The sequence below is a fragment of the Mirounga angustirostris genome, unplaced genomic scaffold (genome assembly GCF_029215605.1).
Source record: "Mirounga angustirostris isolate CCGP_5_RB_7025 unplaced genomic scaffold, mMirAng1.0.hap1 SCAF_2, whole genome shotgun sequence".
NCBI lineage: Eukaryota > Metazoa > Chordata > Mammalia > Carnivora > Phocidae > Mirounga > Mirounga angustirostris.
In genome coordinates, this window is record NW_026991710.1 from 65,771,772 (window position 1) to 65,798,489 (window position 26,718).

At 41.6% G+C, this 26,718-nt stretch overlaps 1 protein-coding gene across 4 annotated transcripts in view; it reads right to left on the minus strand.

The window, feature by feature from the left end:
• Positions 1 to 942: 942 nt before the first annotated feature.
• TMEM150C (transmembrane protein 150C) overlaps positions 943 to 26,718 on the minus strand; it is a 71,317-nt gene continuing 45,541 nt past the window's right edge. For 2 of the 4 annotated variants that reach the window (XM_054508872.2, XM_045880897.3), the window contains exons 2-8: positions 17,474 to 17,563; positions 16,596 to 16,649; positions 16,444 to 16,476; positions 15,731 to 15,798; positions 9,054 to 9,181; positions 5,391 to 5,568; positions 943 to 3,135 (exon numbers count right to left, since the gene is read on the minus strand). In XM_054508872.2, coding sequence (XP_054364847.1) covers positions 2,927 to 3,135; positions 5,391 to 5,568; positions 9,054 to 9,181; positions 15,731 to 15,798; positions 16,444 to 16,476; positions 16,596 to 16,649; positions 17,474 to 17,553 — 750 coding nt within the window. In that variant the 5' untranslated portion in view covers positions 17,554 to 17,563 and the 3' untranslated portion in view covers positions 943 to 2,926. Of the gene's footprint in view, positions 3,136 to 3,168; positions 4,992 to 5,366; positions 5,569 to 9,053; positions 9,182 to 15,730; positions 15,799 to 16,443; positions 16,477 to 16,595; positions 16,650 to 17,473; positions 17,564 to 24,148; positions 24,546 to 26,718 lie in introns of those variants that run through there. The other 2 variants (XM_054508871.2, XM_064584684.1) reach the window with 2 other exon arrangements.

A 26,718-nucleotide genomic window follows, 5' to 3' on the forward strand; every position in this document is an offset into this window, starting at 1 on the left:
GGTAGAATTGACTTGTGTTATTCATAATAAGCCCAATTTTATGCTAATGAGGTCACTTAGGGAGGGGGCTCCCAGATAGCCTCAGGATTGAGCTGGTCACCAGAAAGACCAAGGGATTAGACCTCTTGACCAATCTCCAGAAGCAGATGTGGGGGAGGGTGCTGGAAATTGAGCTCTGTAAACTCTTGCACAGAGAGATTCAGAGAGCTTCTGGGTTGGTGAACACATGGAATTGTTGGGAGGATGGCATACCTCTGCATCCCTCCCCTTCCTTGCCCTGTCTGACTCTTTCATTTGGTTGTTCTTGAGTTATATCCTTTATAATAAGCAGGCGCATGGAAGTAGTGTTTTCTGGAGTTCCTGGAGCCATTCTAGCAAATTATCTAACTTAAAAGAGAAGGGAGTTGTGGGACCCCCCCCCTTCCCTACCAATTGAATAACCAAGTTGGAAAGAAGTGTGGGTAACCTGGGACCCAGTACTTGGGACTAGCATCTGAAGTGAGTGAGGGCAGTCTTGTGGGACTGACAGTAACTCTGGGTAGTGTTAGCATTGAACTGAATTGTAGGACATCCAGTTGGTGTCCAGAGAATCAGAGAATTGGCTGTGGGTATTGGAAAACACGCTAGAAATATGCTACCAATATAACACTGAGGTATATTTTCTGGTTTGGTTTTTTTTTTAAGATTTTATTTATTTATTTGAAAGCGAGAGAGCACGAGGGTGGGGAGGGGCAGAAGGGGAGGGAGAAGCAGACTCCCCGCTGAGCAGGGAGCCCGACACGGGACTCGATCCCAGGACCCCGGGATCATAACCTGAGCCGAAGGCTGACACTTAACTGACTGAGCCACCCGGGCGCCCCACTGAAGTATATTTTCAACAGAATGTCTGATGGACTTTAGTATCAGTATCACAGAAGAAATGTTAGTGTAAGAGACAAATCATAATTCTGCATAAAAGAATTTTATTTAGTGGTCAGATCCCAATGAATAATGCCAGTCATTGCTTGATTCTGCTAAACTGTGCTATTTAGATATACTCTTAAGAAAGTGTACAGTGCATCACCAAAAGCTGTTTAATTTGGATTGTGTAGAGTAAAAGAAAACTTCATAAATCTTTGTTTTCTGATAAAATTTTTAAAATATAAAAATGAAAAAACAAACCCAAAAGCAGTATTCAAAAATAATAAATGTCACCTTGGACTATTTACAGTATGATGCCTTTTCCTAGGAGAATGCTCTCTGCTTAATTCTTTTCCTCACATTTCACCTATCACTCATAGGTGTTCTCACCCCGACCTGATCCTTCTCTAGGATTCTTTCCATTCCTGTCTTGCTTGAAACGGTCACCTGTTCTCTCATCTTTGAATCTTTCTCTGATACTCCTTTCTCCTACGCTTAAATTACCAGTAACTCTATTTAACAACATTTGTTGAGCACCTCTACGTGCCAGGCACTGTGCTGGGAGGCAGAGAGAAATACAGAGATGAAAAGTCATGGATGGACCCCTTCCTCAAGAATCTGAGTTTGGGTTGAATTAAAAAACAATGTTTTTCACATTATATCCCATGAGATCCCAGGCTCCTGTGAAGTACATTTGGGGACTTCTTGAAACAGTGCACTCATGGAGGCTCTGTCAACGTGGCCCACTCCAGGGCATTTTGAACTCGGAATTCTGCTCTTTATGAAGCACAGCCTCAAAAGCCTAGGCCTATGGTTTGCGTTCTAAACTCTTCGTGGGTGAAACGTGTATGTTGGGCAGTAAGGGATCAGCCATGCCAGTTGCTTTGGGGGAAGGGTGATTTGTTTAGTTGGTTTCTACAAATTCCAAGTATGAAAAAGCCCTTAAACACCCCCCCCCCCGACCAAATACTAAATTTGAGCTATAGATACATATTAAGTAGCTCTCCCTTGATCTGGACTTAAAACAAGATACTCTAAGACTCCTTTTGTAAATGTCCAGCAGGAGCTCTTCTTATTACCTCCACAAATATTTCTTTGTGCTTTTCTGTGAACATTTTCTTAGCTTTGAACATAAAAGCAGCAAATGAAGCCTGCAGGTCACCTTTTTTTTTTTTTTTTTTTTTTTGCTTTTATCATGGTTGAACCCAAAACAAGCTCAGCTCTTGCATTTGGCCTACATCTTCTTTGTCCATGAGGTCTTGAGAGACCCATGGTGTTACTTAAAGAAAAAAAGAAGGCAAACTATGAAATATAAAACAAAAGCCATACATAGCATACTATGGAAGCAAAAACGAAACCATACCCTCACTGCCCCCATCTTGTTCCATGCCTGGCAGACCACGTCCCTACGAATATTCACATTTGGAAATATTTCTCAGTCACGGTAAAGTCCAAATCGTGGTGGTGGGCTTGTAGCATATTCCTCTCATTGACTCCAAACAGCTGACCACTGAACAGTGATGAAGGGAGTTTTTATGGGGAAGTTCTTGATGATACTCAGTCCATTCAAGAGTATTAGTGCCAGATTCAGAACTTCCTCCTGAGCTGGTTCCAAGCCCTTTGGATCTGAAGGCAACTTTGGGAGTTGGCATTATTCCCATGTTACATTTGGCCCGCCCTACTCTGTGGTAGGGTGATCACAATGTCTGAAGTACATGAAGAGAATGAGAAGAGCAGGGAGTACTGGGGGAGAGAGGGGAAAAGAGAAGTGATCGTGCACAAGCTTCTTGCTCTGTCGTGCATATATTTTCCGTGTAACAGCATGTATTTCGACACATAAGGGCTTGTGCTTTTTTGTTAAAGAAGTAACTTGCCCTGAAAAGCTCATTTGGCAAATGTGGCCATGAACGTGTGTGTGTGTGTGTGTGTGTAAAATGTGTGATGAGGTTATGGACCAAGTCCTGTGGGTGCATCCTGGCTCCTTCTCCCAGCACACCCACCTCACAGGCAAGGAAAAGCTGATAGGTTACACCTGGTCGGTTTGATATTCAGAAGCTTCGGACAGGCTTTCCGAGAAGCTTAGGAAATTCTCCTGGTACTCGGAGCAAACAATCTCGTAACGGTAATGCCGGAACTCCACAGCCAAGGTGCCAAAATAAGACAGGAAGCACATGACCAGACCCCACTGGACCCTGGCTGCGTACATGTGGATGCCTTGGGCCATGAGGATGAAATCTGGGGAGCAGCAGTCAAGGAAAGTACCCCCATCAGCCTCATTAAAACTGGGCTTTTTTCTGGACAGGGACAGGCTACAAGAAAAGGCTCACTCCCCGCCCCCCCCATCAGCAGAACTTAGCTTGACAGCTTGCTGAACACACGACTTGCATGAATAATCCGAAGTCCATTACTGAGCTCTTCCTTTGTGCCAGACATCCGTCTAGGTGCTTGCGTGGAAAATCTAACTTAATCCTCACAGCAATCCTATTATCATCAGTTCATTTAAAAGTAGGGAAACTGAGTCCAGATGGTTAAGTAACTTGCCTGAGGTCACCGAGGTGTTAACTGGTAGAGCCGGAATTCAAATACAAGGACTCGGACTCCCGGGCCCGGCATGCAGCTGTACCGCTGCCTAATAATCTGTGAGATTAGCAAAAGGATTAAAATTCCCCCCAAAATTAGTTGGCCAGAAAAAGAAATCTCTCTTTAAAAAATCACCGCAAGTGACTGGATTCATAGTCACCTTTCTATCTGCAGAAACAATTTTGAACATATCCAATCACTAATCACCTACATCGAAGCTTTGTCTCCACGGTGCTAATACCGTGTAAGCGGCCCCTCCTCCTTTTCTGCTAGTTTTCACTATTAAAACAACAAATGAGACTCCTATGCCTGAATCTCTATGGAGTGTACACGCACACACACCAGTATACAGGCGGTCAGAGCTGGGAAGGAGAGCGTTTCAAAGCATGCTTTAGTAAGAAGCCAAGAGGCCAAGGTCTAAATACGTTTTTTAAGAAAAATCAGAAATGCTCCCTTGGAATTAGCTCTGTCTTCAGAACTTACACTTAAAATCTTGGGAAATTTTCAGAGGGCAAAAGAATACGGTGAAACTACTTCAGCCAGACTCTGCTGTCCTGAGAAGGCCTGGATCTGTTCACCTGGGAACCAAGGCAGGGTTCCAAATGTTCAGGAACAACACAGGTCAGGATTGTTTGGTATAAGCTGAAAACGCAAAGTAAAGTCTGTACATACTCTTCTGACTGAGGGCTCGAAATAATGGCAAAGCAATATTATTACTTAAGTTAGTGGGGAAGGGATAAATCTTCAAATCTCATACCAGAATTCTGACCTTTTTGCTCAAAATATTTTATCTAGTGGCTAGCCATAAGCACGAGTTTTGGCTTGATTCTCCAGTCCTTAATTGTTCTCTAAGGTGCTGCAGAACTTCAAAAAACCAGTCACATGGTTGGCAGTTAGGAAAGAAGAAATAAAGACTCCAAAGACTCCAGTAACTACAGGACATCTCTGAACCACAAACGTTTTCATATTTTAAAGCCACTTTCCCTAAGGCGAAAGGGTGTGGTGGTGAAGAGTTCAAACTGTGCCTGAGTTTAAGTCAAGATCGCTGCATACAGAGTGTGATCTTGGGTAAATTATCTCTGTCCTTACTATTCTTGTTAAAGGAGGATTAAAAGAGTTGATCCATTTAAAGTGCTTAGAATAACGCCTAGCACATGATAAGAGCCTAATAAATGTTGGCGATTACGTGCCCGAAGATGTAATGGGGTTAGCTATACATTCTACCACCTAGAAACCTTATTCCCTTCCTCTCTGGTTTCTGAGGAGAACCTATTGGAGTGAGCACTTCAGATCACTCTGCCCCACAGAACGAGTGGCTGATCTGACTGGTCGCACTGGAACTGGCCGGCTTCTATTGGGCCACGCTACCGGTAGGTGGGGTCACCGTGCTCCCTCCCGGGCTAGTCTCCTGGGATGTGTTTGGGGTTAAGCTTTTCCTGGTTTCTCTGCTTGTTACTGAGTGGATAAGTTGAAGTCCAAGGTGTGACACAGGAGGCCTGCCACGTTCTCCTCTGCAAATTAAACGAAATAACAGGGCCATTAATAAAGTCACAAATTAACTTTTTTTTTAAGATGTAAGGGAAAAACAATCCCCATTTTCGTTATGCATCTTCGTTATGCTTTTCATCAGGGGAAACTTTTACATCATTAATGATAAGGAACACCACCTACAGATAGAAACAATTTTGAGAAGGCAGAGCTTGTTTTATTTTTAGTTCTCCATCTCCTCTTTGGCATAAAAAAGAGGCCTGAGAGTTTTTGTTTTTATATCCATTACTGTTGTCTTTTGTCTAAGATTCTGAGATAATCTGACCAATATCCTAACCAATTGAAAATGGCGATTTTCTCATCTACGTATCTGGGTTTTACTCTCACTGTCAAAGCACCTTCTTTTCACATTCAAAGGATACAGAGGACCACACAGAGAGTGATGGATGCTGAGAGAATAACTCGTGGAATTCCAACTTTCCGTCCTTCATTCTTGATGTTGACTTTGAGCGTCAGTGCAGCCTGGATCCAGCAGGTCAACGTGCCAAATCCAAAGGTCAAGGAAGTTCCGACATTGTGGATTTCTTCATCATTCGTGAGCTAAGGGATGAACAGATAATGACAAGGAGGCCCATTTAGAAAAGACATGATGGCCAATGGAACACCTGAGGGAGAAAAAAATAGGTAAAGTGATGTCTCAATAATGGGATGATAGATTTTGGAAAGAGTGGAGTCCTTCATCTTCACTGGCTCTTTGTGTCTGTTCTCAAATGGTCTGAAGTCTGAGGGGGGAAAAAAGGAAATAGTACCCCTAGACCTCAAAATATTTGTTTAGAATAACCCACTCAGGCAGGGGTAATCTATCCTTGAATTTATTTTCCAGAAAAGTGTAGAAAAGCAAAAGAAAAACAGTTACACCAAAAAGAGAAATGTCAGTTTCTACAAACATACACCCCAAACTTTGTTTTCCAGAGTAAGAAATGAGACCCGGGATCTGCCTGTGTATTTAGTGATCAAAGAGGATATACTCTAAGCGGGTCAAGATTTTACTGACATAGACAGCTAACAACACTTACTCCTACAAAACTGGACTGTGTAATGTGACCAATTCATTGTTAATGGGATTTTGTTGAATTTTCCTTTTATAATAAGAAAATTGTCACCTAAAAGCTTTTTCCATATTTGTAGATCCATTAAACGACATTAGTGTTTGAAGATTCCTGGTCAAGGCTTTTATAGAGTTAATAGGTTACAGGAGACCCATTTGGGTTATTTCATTTGAGGGTTAAAGACGTAACTCCAAATCATTGCCTACTGATGTCAAAAATATACTGGTCACTTTTTTTTTTTTGATATAGTGGTCACGGGGCGCCTGGGTGGCTCAGTCGGTTGAATGTCTGCCTTCTGCTCAGGTCATGATCTCAGGATCCTGGGATTGAGCCCCCTGTCAGGCTCCCTGCTCAGCGGGGAGTCTGCTTCTTCCTCTCCCTCTGCCCCCTGCTTATGCTCACTCGCTCTCTCTCTGTCTCAAATAAATAATCTTTAAAAAAAAATAATATACTGGTCCCTTAAAACATCTTTAGCAATTATATATATTTTTAATTACACATATAAGAAAATAAAATCTATAGTTGAAGAGACGGCTCTTACAACATAATAAAATATTTTTTTGAATTGCCATTGTCTTCAGATGTTTTATTGTTTGACATTGCTGTGAGAATAATGGTTGCATCAAATCAATATTGCTTTCCTTTTACAATTTTTTCTATTGTTTTTGGCTGTAGTATTTTTTCCTCTTTGGAAGAAGCCACTTTTTTTCTCTCTTAGCTCAAAAGACATATTTTCAAATCTTTATTTATTTACATATTTTTTTAATGCGGAGGACACCTGTATTTATTTATTTATTTATTCATTTATTTTTGAAGATTTTATTTATTTGTCAGAGAGAGAGAGAGCGAGAGCAGGAGGGGCGGGTGAGGGCAGAGGGAGAAACAGACTCCCCGCCGAGCAAGGATCCCGATTCAGGACTCCATCCCGGGACCCTGAGATCATGACCTGAGCTGAAGGCAGATGCTTAACCCACTGAGCCACCCAGGCACCCCAAATCTTACTTTAAATAACAATTCCTCAAATACAATTTTACTTCTAGGCAATTGGTTTTCCATGTTATATACACAGTCCATTCATTTATTATTTTAAACTTAATTTAAAAAATAGATGATATAATTACATGGTTCAAACTTTAAAAAATTATAGAGTGCAGATGGAAAAGTCTGTCTCCCATCCCATACGCTAGCTACTTGGTTTCTTCACAGGCAACTAATTTGTTGTTTCCTTTGTATTCTCTGTAGATGTTCCAGAAAGTGTTCTTCGTATGTCGTGTCATCATTCATGGTTTTGAGTATTTGTGGTTCACCAAAACAACCCAATCTCTGGACTTTAGGAAAGACCAAAAGGTCTACCCAGTAACTTCCATCCAGGCCCTGGTTTTTATAGAGTTAATAGGTTAATAGGTTTATAAACAGCCCCTACAGCACAAGCAGGCAGCAGCCACTCAGTAAGTCTGGCTTGATAGGGGATGGGCCCTAGAGTAGTAAAAGAACGAGTGGGACTGCCAATCTGTCAAACGACCCATCGATTCAAAAGTAACTATTCCGTTGCTCCTCTGTGCCAGGCGAAGTCCTGGGGAATGAGTTTTCCTGGTGTAATGAATTACCAGGACTGAGGGGTGGAACGAGAGACAGTTTTAGAAAATCCACTGCCCTATATTTTTAAATGCCTCTGCCATTTGGATTTCACTCCACAGATGGGGAGAGGTGTCAGGATGGAGGAAGTTTCTCACCAGGATATAAAGCAGAGGTTGGAGGACACTGGGAAGGGAACGAGCTATGGGCAATCAGACAACCACTGTTCCAGTGCAGGGGGGCTCCTCGTCTGTCTTACAAATGGAGTCGTTCGAGTCCAGAGGTGGATGATGGTCTTGGCAAGGGAATTTTTTTTTTTTTAAGTAGGCTCCATGCCCAGCGTGGAGCCCAGCACGGGGCCGGAATTCATGACCCTGAGATCAACACCTGAGCTGAGATTGAGAGCCAGATGCTCAACCAACTGAGCCACTCCTAGGGAAATGATTCTTTTTTTTTTTTTTTAAAGATTTTATTTATTTATTTGACAGAGAGAGACAGTGAGAGAGGGAACACAAGCAGGGGGAGTGGGAGAGGGAGAAGCAGGCTCCCTTTTGAACAGAGAGCCTGATGCGGGGCTCGATCCCAGGACCCTGGGATCATGACCTGAGCCGAAGGCAGACGCTTAACGACTGAGCCACCCAGGCGCCCCTAGGGAAATGATTCTTAAATGTTGTGATCTCTGGCTTCTAAATGTCTGGGCAGAAGAGTTAGTGTTAGTAGACCTTTATACAAGTCCTAGGTGTTCTAGAGAAATTCTGTGTTTGCAAACTTGAGTCCCACGTGAGCTTGCTCTTATGAAATGCAAGCTTTCATCCAAAAAGGATATTCAGTGTTTAATTTAATTTTTTTTAAGATTTTATTTATTTATTTGACAGAGCGAGACACAGCGAGAGAGGGAACACAAGCAGGGGGAGTGGGAGAGGGAGAAGCAGGCTTCCCGCTGAACAGGGAGCCCGATGCGGGGCTTGATCCCAGGACCCTGGGATCATGACCTGAGCCGAAGGCAGACGCTTAACAACTGAGTCACCCAGGGGCCCCTTCGGTGTTTAATTTTAGAAAGGCCATGATCATATTAGTTTTCTAGAAAGTTACATCAGGAGACAATTTTTTATGAGAAAAAGTGTAAAGCACTTTGAAATCCTCTCTAGAAGATACACAGCGATTGTAGAGGCTACTTTTCCCCATAGCTGTGCCGTACTTCCAGTGCAGAGTGAGCACCCTCACACGTGCAATGCGAACATCAGCAGACGGGGCCGAAGACCAGAAGGACTGACTGCTGGAGGACCTGTGCTTAATAGGAACCACCACTAGCATTATTTAAAAGATTTGTGCAGAATCAGTGGCTATGACCATCCTCTAGGCGAAGGGGGAGAAGGAGGTGAAAAAGGCCAAATGAAGTACCTGAAAATTACCAAGTAAGGTCATTCCAAAGGAGGCCAGACACAGCGCCACCAATCCACTAATATTCAGCCATGGATTTAAAACCTTGGGTTTCAGCTGTATGAAGCGCAGAACAGCTACCACGAGAGCTGGGGATAAAACAAAATGTTAACATTTAAAAATCTAAATCATGCAGCTAGATTCTGAGGCAGAGTTCTAAAGCCCCAATGTGCGAGATTAAACTTTGCGCCATGGTGCACTTCTAAGTCTCTGAAATGGCAGGTAATTTCTAAAAGAAATTTTCCACGTGATGCTTATGATTATTTGGATGTTTATTATGCCTACCCTGGGGGAGGCAGAGAGGAGTTGAAACAGCAGTGCTGTATGTTATTTGAGTGGTGCAAGGGTTGTTCACAGAGTTTTCAAAAACAAGGTCAGCCCAGGACACACTGGCTTAGGAGAACATCGCAGAGGCCTCACACAACAATTAAGACAGGAATAAAGACAATCCATGGCTCAAGAGTTCACTAATTCACCCCCCCCCCTTTAGTTTCACAGTGTTAGAGCAGACATGGCAGGAAGACACAGGGAAGAAGATGGGTCCACCTTCAGGCACACCTGCTGGTCTCTGTGCCAGAAATCATTCCTGGGGATAGGAAGAAGACAAGGCAAGTGTACAAATCCCTTGATTACTGGTTTATTCCCACTTCCCTCTAATTCTATCTGGAGGTGTCCACTGTCAAAGGATAAGGATAGTCGATCTAAATTAGAGCAGTTACAGTAATCAAATTATGAAATCTGAATTTTAACATAGATCTGGGGGCTTGGTATGTACTAAAAATCACGCTGATTATATGATGAAAGCTCAATACTTCTATGATGTTACTCACTTTGAAAGCCCACTCCATCTTTTGAAGCAAATTGTTATGGGAGAATCAGAAAGAATGAAGGAATTTACCTAGATTTAAACCTGACTTCTTTTTTTTAAGGTTTTATTTATTTAAGTAATCTCTATACCCCATGTGGGGTTCGAACTCACAACCCTGAGATCAAGAATCACATGCTCTTCCAACTGAGCCAGCCAGGCATACCTCAAACCTGACTTCTAATAGTAACCTTGAGGATGGTCCATACCCAAGCCATGAATATAAGGATCCCCTTTTAGTAATTGCTTAGTGCAGGGGTATTTTCATATTTATGCAAAAAGCTGGGAGAGGTTAGTCTACAAATAAGTGAAAAAGAGTGCTTGCAGTTAATATAAGTTATATCTACATATAAGGAAATGCACTTTCTACTTCCTAAGACCATTTATTTTGACATTAAGGTTTAACAGGGAAGACAATTAGAAATTCAAGAATTATCCTATTTATACAGCAATTAAGTAGGTAATTATTTGCTAAAGGTTTTTTTTTTTTTTTTTTAAGATTTTATTGATTTATCTTGACAGAGAGAGAGAGACAGTGAGAAAGCGAACACAAGCAGGGGGAGTGGGAGATGGAGAAGCAGGCTTCCCGCCGAGCAGGGAGCCTGATGTGGGACTCGATGTGGGATCCCACATCCCACTCATGTGGGATCATGACCTGAGCCGAAGGCAGACGCTTAACGACTGGCCACCCAGGCGCCCCTTCTTAAAGGTTTTTATCTTCATTATAGGCCCTTATTAGTAGTCATTAATAAAGAAAACCCTTCCATAAATTTGCATTTCCTATATTTGCTGAATGTCATAATGTGAAGTTACAAAGTTAAGCTCAGCAAGTTGATTTTCAGTTCCAAGTACCTCTGATCAAAGAGTGGTGTATACAACTTGGTTAAGATTTGGATTTTAGAAACAAAATAGTAGTAAACTGTAATTTATAAAATCTCAAATTGTTCAGCTCTGATTTAGCTTTTAGTATATTTATGCTTCATCTAACTCCCACTAGAGGTCATAGAATTTATAAATGATACTTGAGTTGAAAGAGTTCAAACCTAATGGTTTGAGGGACCTAGTTAGAAATTATAATATATCAGAGTCTATTAATAATGACAACAAGTATCCTAGAGGATGAAAAAATCAGCACAACTTCTTCCTACTTTTTAAAATGGGAATAGGAGGAGGAAGCGGAGAGGAGAAATTCCACATAAGCCCTAAGTGATCATCAGATAAAGAGGTCACTAGGTTAAGACCAGAATCCTCAACACAGGGCACCACAGGAGACAGTTGCTATTAACTGTGTATGGATATTAGGACACAATGACCACATACCAAGACAGCACATTTCATTTCTTTTAAAAATGACTAGTGAGGGCGCCTGGGTGGCTTAGGCGGTTAAGCGTCTGCCTTCGGCTCAGGTCATGATCCCAGGGTCCTGGGATGGAGCCCCCGCTTCGGGCTCCCTGCTCAGTGGGGAGCCTGCTTCTCCCTCGGCCACTCCTCCTGCTTGTACTCAATCTCTCTCTGTCAAATAAATAAATAAAAATCTTTAAAAACACTTAAATTAAAATGACTAGTGGAAAGTATTACTCTAGCAGCTCTGGATGTCATTTAATTTGGGGGAATAGGATCGTACTAGAACTTCGGCTTAAGCCCTAAAGCACTGCTGAGGCAGACACAGATGGCCCTCCTTGTTGACCTGTCAGGTCGGTTTGTTCCCTTGCGCCCAGAGCAAGAGCGTCAGTGGCCATATTCTGTGTTACTCATTTCTCCCTGGTAAACACAGGACATGTATCATCTTCTGGTCTCAGCCCTGCTAGCCTTCCCACTTGTAATATGATGATAAATCATTTTATCATGAACAGATGATGAAATTAAGCAGGAAACAGAAACCTACTTGGAGACATGAATTCAACCCAACACTCCTAACTTCCAGAACAGCATTCCAAACACCACACTCTGCCCTCTTTACCTATTAACGCCATTGTTAATCAGCTCAGACTAGGCAGATTTTCCTTCAAAAATAGATTCTATGGGCAACTGGCTGGCTCAGTCAGTAGAGCGTGTGACTCCTGATCTCAGGGTTGTGAGTTCAAGCCCCATGTTGGTCATAGAGGCTACATTAAAAAAAAAAAAAAAAAAAGATTCTAGTTGAAATTTTAAGGTGGTGGAAATTACAAGCTTCTGGTCCTTTAACAGTTTTATTAACAGGTTTAATGGAGGCAAGATTCAGATTATCGGTTATTAAGTCCTTTTCAACCAAGTAATGATTTAATTATACATGCTTGAGAAAGACTTCTGGGCAGTGGGGTGATTTCAAAGCTGTCTTTATATATACTGAACAATTTTTTACTACATTAATGTTCTGATCAGAAGATATGTCTTTTAGTTTCATTAAAAATTTTAGATTTTAGGGGCACCTGGGTGGCTCAGTAGGTTAAGTGTCTGCTTTCGGCTCAGGTCATGATCCCAGGGTGCTGTGACCGAGCCCTGCATGGGGCTCCCTGCTCATCAGGGAGTCTGCTTCTCCCTCTCCCGCTCCCCCTGCTTGCTCTCTCTCTTTCTCTGTCAAATAAATAAATAAAATCTTTAAAAAAATTTTTAGATTTTATTAACAGTTTTAGAAAAGATTTTTAAAACCCACCCTTCTGTTGTTTATGGTATTTGGAATAGTCCTTTGCTATGTAAGTATCCCCTATTTATCTATATTAAAAGAACACAAAGAGTAGAATAATTGCCTATTTTCTTTACTAAATTTTTTATTGTGAGGCTGACTGGGCCTTTATTTTTATTTATTTATTTTTAAAGTGGCTCCACACCCCATGTGAGGCTTGAACTCACAACCCTGAGATCAAGAGTCGCACGCTTTCCCGACTGAGCCAGCCAGGCGCCTCTGGTCAGGCTTTTAAAGTTCAAACTCAAAACAGCAGCTCTTCATTGCAGTTCTAAATTGGTGCCTGGCCAAATTCTTTGTTCATTTGTTTAGTTTTATTGTTTGTGCATCAATAATTCCTATTTATGACTGCAGTAGAACCCAGCAATCAGTGTGTTTTGGCTGAAGGAGGGGGAGCAGCTGCTATTAAGTGACTGAGATCATTCAGCCTATCAGCTTTATCCTTACAACCTGTTCAGGGCAGAAAAGAATATTCCTTTCAAGAAATTTGTCTTAGGTCTCTTTCCCCGCCGCCCCGGGGAAATAAAAGTGTGGATTTGGGACAAAGTGCATAACTAATTGGGTAAAGAAAATAATTGAGTTCGATCTTTGATTAGTACATCAAAAAGACAGAAGATCGTTGCTAACTGATTTTAATAAATGCTACACTGACGCACTTGTAGATTGTAAATTAGAATCTAGATTTCTGCCAAAAAGCAGTGATTTCTAGGGAGTCCACGTTGTTCCTTAAAGTCAATAATGCCATCTAAAGTAATAGTCCGAGGTCTAACAGGGACTGGCCTGAGGAGATGAAAGCCTCCTCCACTTGGAGCAAGAATCATTAGTAAATGGATTCTTCTTCACTCCCAGAGTTGATAAATAAATAATTGTTGGTTTCCTCCCACTGAACACTAATCTTCATCAGTTTCGTGTCTACCAGATGGCACCGAAAATGCTGGAAGATAATAAAGAATAAACACTGGATACTGCAATACCTCAGAGCAAGCACTAGTAAAGGCTTAAGTGCTTCTTGCTGGAACAGGGGAGGACCAGAGAATAAGATGATGACGAATGTCATCTGGAGGAGGGGAGCTTGTTTTCATTACTTTGTTTTTGGAAATGCTTTTATAATTAGTTAATCATAAGCTTTATACCTGGATACATTTGTGAGCTGTGCAAATTGGCATTTTGAAGATTACACACTAAAGACTATGGAGAAATATCAATTTGTCTTAAGAATGTGAAGGAAGCAATATGTGGCTTCCAACATGTTCATTGGTGTCTTCAAAGCCCAAGTGGAGGACAAACAGCTTGTGACAGCTTTTTAATAAGGGCAGTCTCCTGTGTCTCGTGATTAGATGAGGTGGTATTTGCAAAGCACTTAGCATTATGCCTGGAATATAAATGACTGCTATTAATTATTGCTATTATTGCACCCCGTGGGGAAGATCATATGAGTAGGTACCAACCTGCAGGCCTACTTGGTGTGACTGCAGGCTGACTGGGAAAGGTCCCTGACCCTGCAATTCAAGATTCTCTCTCGGGGCGGAGGGGGGGAGCTGGGGGGTGGTGGTAGTGGTGTTCTCTTAAATGCAAATAGCTCCTTAGCAGTCATTTATGCCTTGGTGTCAAGAGTAGGGAAAAAAAGGTGAGAATTAAAGCTCATGATAGCTGAGGCTGATGGCAGGGAAGACAGAACCTGACTGGCCAGGACTGACACTGGTGCCCAGGTGTGCATCAGCTGCAGTAAGTACTGCCTTTTCCAGAACTGGGGAATAGCTAGGACATGAAAATCCTGCCTACCAAGGACACGACGAGGAGAGTTCTTCAAAGACTCAGCAACTTCGGCATTAGGGTTGTATCTGACCTCCTCCTTAGTGGTGGCGTGGCAGTCCATGCCTTCCAGACATCTCCTGCTCAGGCAAAATGGGCTATGTTTTGGGGACGCCTGGGTGGTGAAAGGTTTTGACCCACATAGAGTTAGCTCCAGGGAGGAACTTTAGTAACTGCAGACAAGTCCCCAGTGTGCTTCTCATTGAACTCCACGGGTTCAAGAGAGGCCTCCTGGGCCTCCCCGGGAACGTTCTCCACGTTTCTCATGTTTTGAGCCTTCTATACCAAGATTGTGCCTATGTTGCGTGTTGGACCAACCATCTCCCTTGATTTTCCAGTGAGTTCTATAGGTCTTTCCTTTTCCTACAGCAAACGTTAAAAAAATAACATCTTAAAAATGAGAACTTTTTTGGGGTGGAGTTCTACATAGATGAAATAATAGGTCACCTCTTTGGGGGACAGATGCCACCAAGGCTGAAATTCTCACCATCCAAAAGAACCATTTCCAGAAAGCAGTTGTTGAAAAATTTAGCTATCACCGGCCCATCCCCTACAGCATGCCAACGATGATATTAGCTGACCCTTTGAAAGACACCGAGGAGACTGGCCTTGGGGAGATGGTATACAAGGGGGACGTGGGAAAGGACAGAGAGAATGGCTGGTTCCCTCAATCCTCAGAAGGAAACACTCACAGAACAAAGGGGACAGGATATGAAATGATGGTCTTGGGCCCTGAAGGAAAAGGACGGAACAGGGACCAGACCTGAGTACCAAAGGTTTCTTCTTTTTTTTTTTTAACCTACATTTCCACTTGCGATCTTGGTATGTGTATATATATACAGGAGACAGCATCACCCATGTCAATGCTGACCTTTAGATCTAAAGACAGTGTCTCCACACATCAATATTTATCACAAAGCCCAGGCATTTGTCATCCTTGCCAGTGAAGAAATAAATAAGGCATTCTTTTTAACACAAATGTATTGCACGATTACTACATTGTCATGCAGGAATTTTATGGCACGTGAAATACAGTATTTCACGTGGCAATAGAAATACAGTCAAGAATACACTGAAATGATAAAGATGATAAGGGGAAGAGAAGATGTAAGGTAAGCAAGGTGAACATGAAAGTACGAGAAAAAAGACCCTCAAAACGAAAAGCCAGCTTCAGCATATTGACATGATACGATACCAAATTATCAGCTAAGCCCACCGTGCTTTTGATGTGGGCTTGGGAGGATTTAAAATAAAAAAGAAAGGTACAAAGCACATCAAGCATTCTTTCACTCTTCTTACCTAGGAATGCTGCCATGTTCATGACTTGACTAAACACACAGCTTGCAGGAGGCTCGTCACCTGCAATACTTGAAAATAATGACATGTTTTATTACTACTATCTTTTTTTTTTAAAGATTTTATTTATTTATTTGAGACAGAGAGAATGAGAGAGACAGAGAGCACATGAGAGGGGGGAGGGTCAGAGGGAGAAGCAGGCTCCCCGCCGAGCAGGGAGCCCGATGTGGGACTCGATCCCAGAACCCTGGGATCATGACCTGAGCCGAAGGCAGTCGCTTAACCAACTGAGCCACCCAGGCGCCCTATTACTACTATCTTAAAATCTGCCACCTTCAATGGTCTGTGTCCCTTCAAAATTCGTATGTCGAGATCCTAACCCCCAATGTGATGCTATGAGGAGGTGGGGCTTTGGGAGATGCTCAGGTCATGACGGTCGAGCCCTTCTGAGTGGGATTAGTGCCCTTATAAAAGAGATCCCAGAGAGCTGTCTCGTCCCCTTTCTGCCGTGGGAGGACACAATCAGAGGATGGCCATCTACAACCCAGAAGAGGGCCCTCATCAAGACCTGGCTGCTGGCGCCCTGATCTTGGACCTCCAGCCTCCCGAGGAGCTGTGAGACATAAATTTTTGTTTATTAGCCACCCAGTAGCCCAAATTAAGTCATCTCCCAACTTCTCCTAGGATCCAACAGATCAGAAGAGCTATCGAGTTACCTTATATAGGGTGCGTGCTTCACGCCCGGTTTCCTGGAAAAGAAAAAGCACAAGTTAAAGTACAGTCATTTGTGCACAGTTTAACCTCACCAGTGGCAAAAGTTTTATTAAGTCTATTGATAAACAACGAATTACCCAGAGATTGGCTTTACCTTTCAGCTGAATTTAATGGGAAAATTTTGTCATCTTCCACAGCTATAAAGTATCTACGAAGAAAGAACAAGTAAAGTTTATAAAACAAAGAAAATTTTTTTAAAAGACTCATTTGTTTCCCAGTTTTACTAGATTAGTCACATTAAATCATATTCATTGTTTTTCCCAGCTGGGAAAAATCTCTTTTGCTATAATGTTTACCTACAGATCACTTATAAGGCTCTTTACAATTCAAATGTGATTATTAATACTATTTCTTGAAAATTCAAGAAATAGTATTAATTACCCTCCAAATTGATGGTAATCATTATAATCTGGAAACTGGGAAAACAAAGAAATAAGACCTTACAACTTTGAGGAAACTAAAATTAGAATTCAAATTTTCTAATTTCTCAGGAGTGTACCCACCTCTCTCAGTGAACAGCAAGGAACTAAAATAATTTGCTGGAAGTGAAATAGTACTTGAAATAAGCAAGTGTGGGAGCATTTTGTGATAAGCTGATACCAAACCCAGTCATACCGGACTATGCACTGGACTGTGAATGGAATCTTTAGCATGTGAGAATAATGAGCAAATCTTGAAAATAATGAATCCCTATCACCAGTTTATAGAACGTTCATTACCGAAAGAACACGGGAACACAAAATAAAACCAGTATTCTTCACTACCTGCTTTGCATAATTTATTACTCACTCTTGCTCTTTACTTTGGGTAATAGAAGGGAAGACAAATGGGGACTTTAGCAAGGTCGAATTAGTAAACATTATTTTAAAGTATTTATAAATACACTTATATAGCTATGCCATATACTATCAAAACTACATTTTGATCTACACTGCACCGAGTCCTTAAATAATTAAATAAGAGAATACTCACACTATCCATAATCCAGCTGAAGTAAACAAAGTAAATACAAGAGGTAAAAACATCCATACGCTGCACTTCTTCCCATCCATGCCTGTATCACTGAAATAAAATCAACAGGCATTAATAACTAAGGCAAAAATTCACCTTACTCTTTCAGGGCGGAAAGGGAGTTTAACTGAAAAGTAGTGTGTTTTATGAAACCAGGATCCAAATCAATCTATTACTGCCACTTACACTCGTGGAAGTCCCATGAACAGTTAACAAGGATGATAGTTGTCCAGCATTAACTTAAATATTCCAGAGCCTTAGTTGAGAACTAAATGGGAAACTTCTCATAAACACAGTTATCCTTATATGAGCATCAATATTTTTAAGCAAGGACAAAAGGGTTTGGGTTAGGACTTTCAGAAGAGCTAGGTACCAAAGCTTATTCCAACCTACTTTTAGTGTGATTATTAACAGTTTTGGATTTATGGCTCTATGGATCTGGCACGTACATATGTCTACAGCTTGGCAGATAAGAATGCTAGAAACAAATGCTTACTAAATAAATTAGCAATGCAGGAGGAAATGACAAATGCTTTGCAAATCTGAACTTTTCTCATGACATGTTATTGAGCAACTATCTCCAAAGACTCTAAAGATGAATTTCAGGAAAACAATGCGTTGTGAATAATTTTAAATTAACTCCAGTGAACACAGTGGGGAACAAGAATAGATGTGAGGCATTTTGGATGTTATATTTGAAAGCGAAAATAAATGAATAAAAAGATTCCCCAGATAAATGGAAGTGAAAAAGAGAAGCTGCAGGGGTGTCTATGAGAAATTGACCTCCACAGGTGACCTGCCAAACAGAAGAATAATGTAATTAATAGGTATCTCTAAGAAGCTATCACTGCTCATTATTTTGAGTTTTCCAGTGAACCACCAGTTGCTTACGAGTTTGAACCAGCACTGCTACATATCTGAGCACCTCCGTGATACCTGCTTTTGCACGCTGACACTCCCTGGACCTCCCAAGTCCTGGAATCAGAAAACTAACATGGCCCTCCCTGGAGGCTGGCGACGGGTAAGGTGTCAGGAAGGTCTTGGTTACCAGAAATCACCTGCCTGATAAAGGAGATCTTTCAGGTGAGGGGACACACACCCGAACCTAATAATGTATCTGTGACCAGTCGTGGTATGGTCTAAACAGCTGTCTGGGTAGGGATGTTAAATAAATGACAGTAGCTAAGAGTTGAAAGACATTAGAACTGGGGCGCCTGGGTGGCTCAGATGGTTAAGCGTCTGCCTTCGGCTCAGGTCATGATCCCAGGGTCCTGGGATCGAGCCCCACATCGGGCTCCCTGCTCCGCGGGAAGCCTGCTTCTCCCTCTCCCGCTCCCCCTGCTTGTGTTCCCTCTCTCCCTGTGTCTCTCTCTGTCAAATGAATAAATGAAATCTTTAAAAAAAAAAAAGACATTAGAACCACTTTCAATCAATTTAATCCAGTCTACTCCGATCCAATCCAATGCACAAGGATTGACATCCTGCTTGTGCCACATACTACACCAGGTGGTGGAAATAACTGGGGTGAAGTCTCATGAATACAACTGTTTATGTGTAACAGTCTATTCAATATAGAAAAGCTATCGTAGGAACCAGCAGCGCCTACCCAGTGTGTGTCATACAGGAGGATGATGAACCTTTGAAGCACATCCACTCTGGCTGGTCAGTGTCTGTGCATTTATTTATGTCCGGAAATCGTGGGCTTATAATAAAGCTATCAGTTTTGCTAAAAAAAAATAATAATTTCATCATTAGCCAAAGAGGTAGCACGAGTACAGAAAACTGGAATGTGGATTGAGCCTGCAAACCCATTATTCCACATCTGCCCCCGAAATCGGATGCTCGGACAGCATGAGCACAGATGAAATAGTTACACTGGAAGAAGAGTTCAGAGACCTAGTTCTCAACCTTAACGTTGCCAGTAATCAACTCTCTGGGTCTGGGCCAGTTACTTACATCTGTAACACCATTTCCCCAACTTGCTGCATGAAGACTGAATTTTAAAAGAGGGAGGACATCAAAGACTGTGCCCTCACACGGGAGTAGTACCCTAGAGGTTAACCTAAGCACGGTATCTTCTCTGTCTGCAGGAACAGAATGCTCCAGCGTACGAGAATCATCAGCCTGCAGGCAACCCATGCCTCTTAAGCATTTTTACAATAGAGTGGTGAACAAATCAGTGCCGACGTGTTCATGTACAGGGGGGAATACAACTGCCAAATGGACAGATACTCACACTGGTTCCCCTTTTGGAACCTCTATCTGGGCAATCAAAGTGTGGAAGCAGGAAAGTAGAATGAAGAGAGTTAACGAGTTAATTCTAAGAGCACAGCATCAAGCTACAACAGTTTTATGTGCTTGCTGCCTCTAAAGAGCAGTATGGTGGAATGGAAATGGTATGGTGGTGCATAGGCCTGAAATCCACCTCTGTCACTCATCACGTGTGTGATCTCTGGCTTGTTATTTCATCTCTTAAGCCTTAGTAAGTATGCTGATAACTTCATATTTGGGAGGATTGTGCTGAGAATTAATGACGATGCAGGTAGAGCACCTCACCCATAATACCCATACTCCGGAAGTGGCAGCCGTCCCAAGCAGATCAATGCCAGTGTGAGGCCGAGGTACTTGCCCTCCAAGGCAGGGCTCAGGACAGCTTAATACAATCTTCCTCTCTGGGCTCCTGCTTTTCTAGAAGAATGCAGACATCCTCCCTGAGATCCTTTGATATCTTTCAGTATGCATTGCTCTTCTTATTGTCAAAGCATCTAAGATGGCTAATGGCTACTGTCCTAAATTATTTTATTTTTACTAGTTTAATTCTTTTTATTTAAAAAAATTTTTATTTATTTGAGAGAGAGAGAAGAGAGAGAGAGAGCACAAGCAAGGGGAGTAGGAGAGGGAGAAGCAGACTCCCCACTGAGCAGGGAGCCTGACGTGGGTCTCGATCCCAGGACCCTGAGATCATGACCTGAGCCGAAGGCAGCTGCTTAACCGACTGAGCCACCCAGGCGCCCCTACTAGTTTAATTCTCATAGGGCAAACTAATACCAAATTCTGGGAAAACCATAAGGTAAGGCTTGCCTAACGATAGATGAAATTGCTCTTTCTTAACCTCAAGGGATGTCTTGGGAGGTAAAAAGAATAAGTCTATGGATAATGGTATCGTTAGCTTCCAATGGAACTACTGTGGAGCTTCTTCAGAATTTTACGTTGGTCACGCTGTTCTTGCCGGGGTGGTGATAATGGCAAATTCACATGCTGTTGTAAGAAATAATACACAGAGATCCTGTATATCCTTCTATCTCCTCGATGATAACATCCTGTCCAACCATATATTGACATTGATACAATCCTTGACTTCATCTAGATTTCACCAGTTTTATATGTACTCCTTTCTGTGTGTGTGTATTTAGTTTTATGCAATTTTACCACATGTGTAGATTTGTATGATCACCACCACAGTCCAGATATAGAACATACAGTTGCTCCTAAAAGGGGAACCAATATGGCATGAGTTACAGGACCTTAAGAATTCCTTTTGTTGCTCTTTTATAATCACACCCACCTTCCTTCCCCACACCCTCCTTTCTAATCCCTGGCAACCATGAATCCTGTCTCCATTTCTATAATTTTATCATTTCAAAATGTTATACAAGTGGAATCGTATAGTATGCAACCTTTGGGATTGACTTTTTTCTACTCAACGTAATTCCCTGGAGATTCATCTACGGTTTGTGTTTATCAGTAGTTTGGTACCTTTTATTGTTGGGTAGCATTCTGTGGTATGCATCTACAAATTTACTTATTCATCCATTACAGGACATCTGGGTTGTTTCAAGTTTTTGGTTATTGCAAATAAAGAAGCTATAGAAAATTAGCATATGGGTGTTGGTGTCAATGTAAGTTTTTATTTCTCCGGACTAAATTCCCACAACTGCAAGTACTGGGTTGTATGATAATTGCATGTTGAGTTTTTGGGTTTTTTTTTTTTAAAGATTTTATTTATCTATTTGACAGAGAGAGAGTGCACGAGCAGGGAGAGGGGCAGAGGGAGAGGGAGAAGCAGACTCCCAGCCAAGCAGGGAGCCCGATGCAGGGCTCGATCCCAGGACCCTGGGATCATGACCTGAGCTGAAGGCCGACGCTTAACTGACTGAGTCACCCAGGCACTCCTGCATGTTTAAAGAATCTGTCAACCTTTTTCCAGAGTAGTTGTATCATTTTACATTCCTGCCAGCAGTGCACGAAGGGCTGTAATTTCTACACATCCTCACCAATGTTAGTTATTTTCTGTAGCCATTTGATTTGCATTTCCCTAATGATCAGTGATGTTGAGTGTCTTTTCATGTGCTTATTGGCCATTTATGTATCTTTGGAGAAATGTCTACTCATGTCTTCTGCATATTTTTAAATTGGGCTGTTTGGTTTTTCTATTGTTGAGTGGTAGGAGTTTTTTTGGGTTTTTTTTGTAAAGATTTCATTTATTTATTTTGAGAGAGAGAGAGAGAGAGCACAAGCAGGGGGAGGGGCAGAGGCAGAGGGAGAAGCAGGCTCCCCGTCAAGCAAGGAGCCCGATGTGGGACTCGATCCCAGGACCCTGGGATCATGAGCTGAGCTGAAGGCAGACGCTTAACTGACTGAGCCACCTAGGCGTCCCAGGAGTTCTTTATATATTAATATATATATTAGTTAATCTTTGGATATTAATCCCTTGTCAGATATATGATTTACAAATTTTTCTCCCATTATGTGAGTTGCCTTTTCACTCTGTTGATAGTGTCTGTCGATGCACCAAAGTTTTTAATTTTGATGAAGTCTACTTTATTTTTTCTTTTGTTTTCTGTGCTTTTGGTATTCTATCCAAGAAATCATTGTCAAATCCAACATAATGAGGCTCCCCCCTATGTTTTATTCAAGGTGTTTTAGAGCTTTAGCTCTTCCCTTTTAGGTCTTTGATCCATTTTCAGTTAATTTTTGCCAGTGGTGTAAGATAACTTCATTCATTTGCATATCCAGAACAATTTGCTTAAAAGACTCTTTTCCTCCACTGAATTGTCTTGGCACTTAACAGGGTCTTTTGCAGGGCAAAAGTTTAATTTTTTTTTTTAAGTAAGCTCTATGCCCAATGTGGGGCTTGAACTCATGACCCCAAGATCAATAGTCATATGCTCTACTAATTGAGCCAGCCAGGCACCCCTGGTTATATCTATGTATGTATGTATGTATGTATGTATGTATGTATGTATGTATCTATCATCTATCTATCTATTTGAGAGTGCAAGCTGGGGAGAGGGGAAAGGGGCAGAAGGAGAGTGAGAGAGAATCTTAAGCAGGCAACACTCTCAGCGCAGAGCCTGACGCGAGGCTCAATCTCAGGACCCTGGGATCATGACCTGAGCTGAAATCAAGAGTCCAATGCTTAACCAACTGAGCCACCCAGGCACCCCATGTTTATGTCTTTTTAAACTATAGATCTCTATTGTCTTATTGAAGTGGGTTAGACCCTAGACAGTTTATAAATCACTTTGACAAGGATCAGGAAATATGTGATGATCTAAGTCAGTTTTCTGAAATAGTAAAGGAAGAGTCTTGTAATGGAGAACATATACTTTAGTCATAATACACCCTACCATGCCAGGTTGTTTTGGCAACTGATAAGCATGAGCTTAAGAACAGAACAACGAAGGGTGTGTGTGTGTGTGTGTGTGTGTGTGTGTGTAAGGCTCCCTTACCTACATCACCTCCCTATCCATCTTTGAGTTATTTGGTATTGTTTCTGGTATTGTTAACCTATCAATGCCCCATCTGACATATCTTGGTCCTGTTACTTCTTTCTCCCTCCCTGGTGGGACTGTATTAACCGCAATAGAGGACTCTGTTACATATACTTTTTTCTCTTCTTGTCCAAAATAATCTATTTGTCCTTCTTTAGCCCATATGCAGCTTATAATGTGACCAAAGAAACCTGCAGTAAAGAAACAACACTGATGCATTCTCTACTCTCTGCACTGGAGGAGGATTCTGGAGGCGGCAGGAAATAACGTTTGATTTGGTGAGGTTTCATAATCCTCTCTGAGCTGTTCTGGCTTAATAAGTTTAGATATTTGACTGGAAGTACCTCTGCAAAGAATAAATGAATAGGTCTATTAAATTAACTCTCTTCACTGCCTCAGTGTTATCTGAGAATTAAAAGTTAAAACGGAGATGGTTCTCTTTCTTCTATCCTTCCAGACACCATCAAAATAAACTGGTCCATTGCTTCCAGTCACATTAGAAAGTATCACCCAAACTTTACTTACATTTCCTAACAAGGACACATTCTACCCTTTCCCTGAGCTATAGCAACACCATACCTACCAGCTAAGAGAGGACATTTTTCCTTGCCTTTTTAAGGAAAAGTGGGGGCGTGGGGAAGGAGCACTCCATGCTCCTAAGATGCTTTTATCTTTGCATTCTGAATTAAACTTTTTTTTTAGTCTGTGTAATAGTTACTCCATTGATATTAATCTTCCAATAATACCTCAGAGTAAAGAAACTTAGGATAGTTCCTGTGTCCCAAATGGTAAACTCTATCTGGAACAATGGCACCTAATGAGTTTCTGACAACAGGAGGAAAAGAGCCAAAATAGCACAAACCTTCTTGAAGGGGTTCTGGCATTTAGATTTGATTTGGAAGGCTCTCCTCCAAATGGTATCATTTATCCAAATGATTTGCAAAGCTGTTATCCAGATGGTCAAATCCTCCTAGAGAGCCAATACGAGCTCTCTGTACTCTGCACATGTCTATTGTGTGTCCTTTTCTTGCAATAAGTATTTACAAAGTTTGAGTGAGCTTCACTCTCTTTCACCCCATCTTTGGCATGAGTGAGACTGCATCGTGGAGACTCGTCAGCACAGAGTCACAGGCTGAAAATGCTGCTCTGTCCCCTGCTTCTCTGAAGCTTTCCTTCTTCCTCAGAGAGAACCTGACCTGTCGCAAACATTTGTGGTGGCTCCCGCTGGTGACACTTCGGTTCTTCTGTAAGTCCTCCAGCTGTAAATCATCAAGAGAAGACCTGGCCATTTGAAAACTTACAATCTCATGAAAGCAAACAACGTGTTACTTTAAAAAAAAAAAAAAGATTTTATTTATTTGTCAGAGAGAGAGAGAGAGAATGGACACAAGCAGGGGGAGCGGCAGGCAGAGGGAGAAGCAGGCTTCCTGCTGAGCAGGGAGCCCAATGTGGGACTCAATCCCAGGACCCTGGGATCATGACCTGAGCCAAAGGCAGAAGCTTAACCTTAACCAACTGAGCCACCCAGGTGCCCCAACAAAGTGTTACTTTAAGCACACTTTACCTGGGCACCCAAGATTCCAACTACTTTAACTGACTCGAAAAAGGGGTCTTGATAAAGTTGAGGTCATATAATTATTTATACCTTTATCATCAAATTTCCAAACAGATGGTTCTTACAGTATAACCTCATGAAGCTACTGAGGTCAAAGAATACAGCATACTGTTACCAATGATAATCCTTGAAGACAAACCTTCTAGTCTATCAGCGATGGTAAAACTCCGCCAATCTACAAATGGAAAAGTAAAGCCCACTGGATCATCTTCATTTACAGATTTTACAACTTTATTGGTGAGAAACCACTTATAATAAAATATCCCCAAGGTAAGATAATATTTTCTGGGGCTGGAAAGGATTTGCCTGTTATGAGTCAGAAGGATTTTGCACAAGCTAAGATCATAGTGAGGAGGCAGCTATAGCTCAAGGACTCTGGAGCCAGATGACCATGTCTTCGAGTTTCAGCTCTGCCACAACTGCTTGTGCGAGCCTGGTTGTTAATCTCTCTCTGCCTCAGTTTCTTCGTCAGTCAAGTGGGAATAATAATGGTACTTACTCAGAAGTTTTTTTATGACGGTTGGAAATACATTGAAAGCACTGATAACTGCTTAGCATTTGATGGCTTTTCAATAAATGTTAACCATATTCCACTACAAGTGACGTTCGGGATCTTTATCTGTTTTTTGTTTTTTGTCTTTTTAATTCTGTAATTTATCAGGAAATGAGCTCCCTGCCAAAGCAATTTTTTCTTTCTGCTCTCAGGGCCAGCTGGAATGGAACAGGAAAGATTAACGAGTCACCCACTAATAATTGGGATTGTCACAGTGTCTATGAACCAAGGGCATCCTTGATTTTTTTTTTTAACCTTTTGGGAATCTTAAGTTATTTTCCGGTCGTGTCATGAGCAAATGTGAAAGCCTTGTGTTATTTTGTAATTCATTTACAATAATAAGGGGTAATAACAAGGACTACTTGTTTTGTTTTGCTAAAATGTTTATAGGCTCTCAGATACAACTCTGCAGTACAACCAGCTCATTATGCTGACAGTAAAAATTTGCTTTCGCTGAATCCTAAGTTTGGGAAAGCATAATTTGGGTGACCTGGTGTCATCCTAAAACATATGATGTTCTTTAATTGGATGTGAACAATATTTTTCAATCAATGAGGTCAATTTTGGCCCAAAATGATTTTCGTGAGTACCGGCAAGAGAAAATATATTAATTAGTAAAAGATTTCCGTCAAATATTATCATCTCCAAAAGAACATGATGATTTCTAAGTAGAACCATGGTGACTGGTTTATCCCCAGTGCTCTCTTGATTTCTAAAAGCAGTTACCATCATTCCACTGACAGATCACTATAGGGATCCTCTCATGCTAGTGGCCCAAAGAACTCTTTCTCTCAGAAACAGATGGTAGACACTGTCCCCACACCATTTATGGAATAATCCCAGAAAGAAGCCCCTCCTACCAGGTTTTCAATTTGATATCTTCTTAGAATTTCTAAGAATTTCCCCAGAGTCCATTTATATCTTTAACAATATTTAAAAATGTTGCCCATGTGGCAGAGTTATTGCCAACCCACCAGTCATTTCTCCTCTTAGGTGACTGTCTAGTTTTAATCAGGACTGGGATGCTTTCAGCCCTGACTGATGCAAGTCATTACTGGTCTAAGCCAATCACAGCTATGTCATTCCTGCAATGCATATCTTTCCAGACCTCTTGCACCTGGCCAGTGAGAGTCAAGGGGAATTCTACTTGCTGAAGAGCAAATGAGAAGGGTTTGCATCCCTGGTAATGGAAAGCTTCTTTCACTCTTCTCCTTTCCCACTGGGGATGCTGTTGTGAAAATATGATACCTAGTGTCATGTTAGT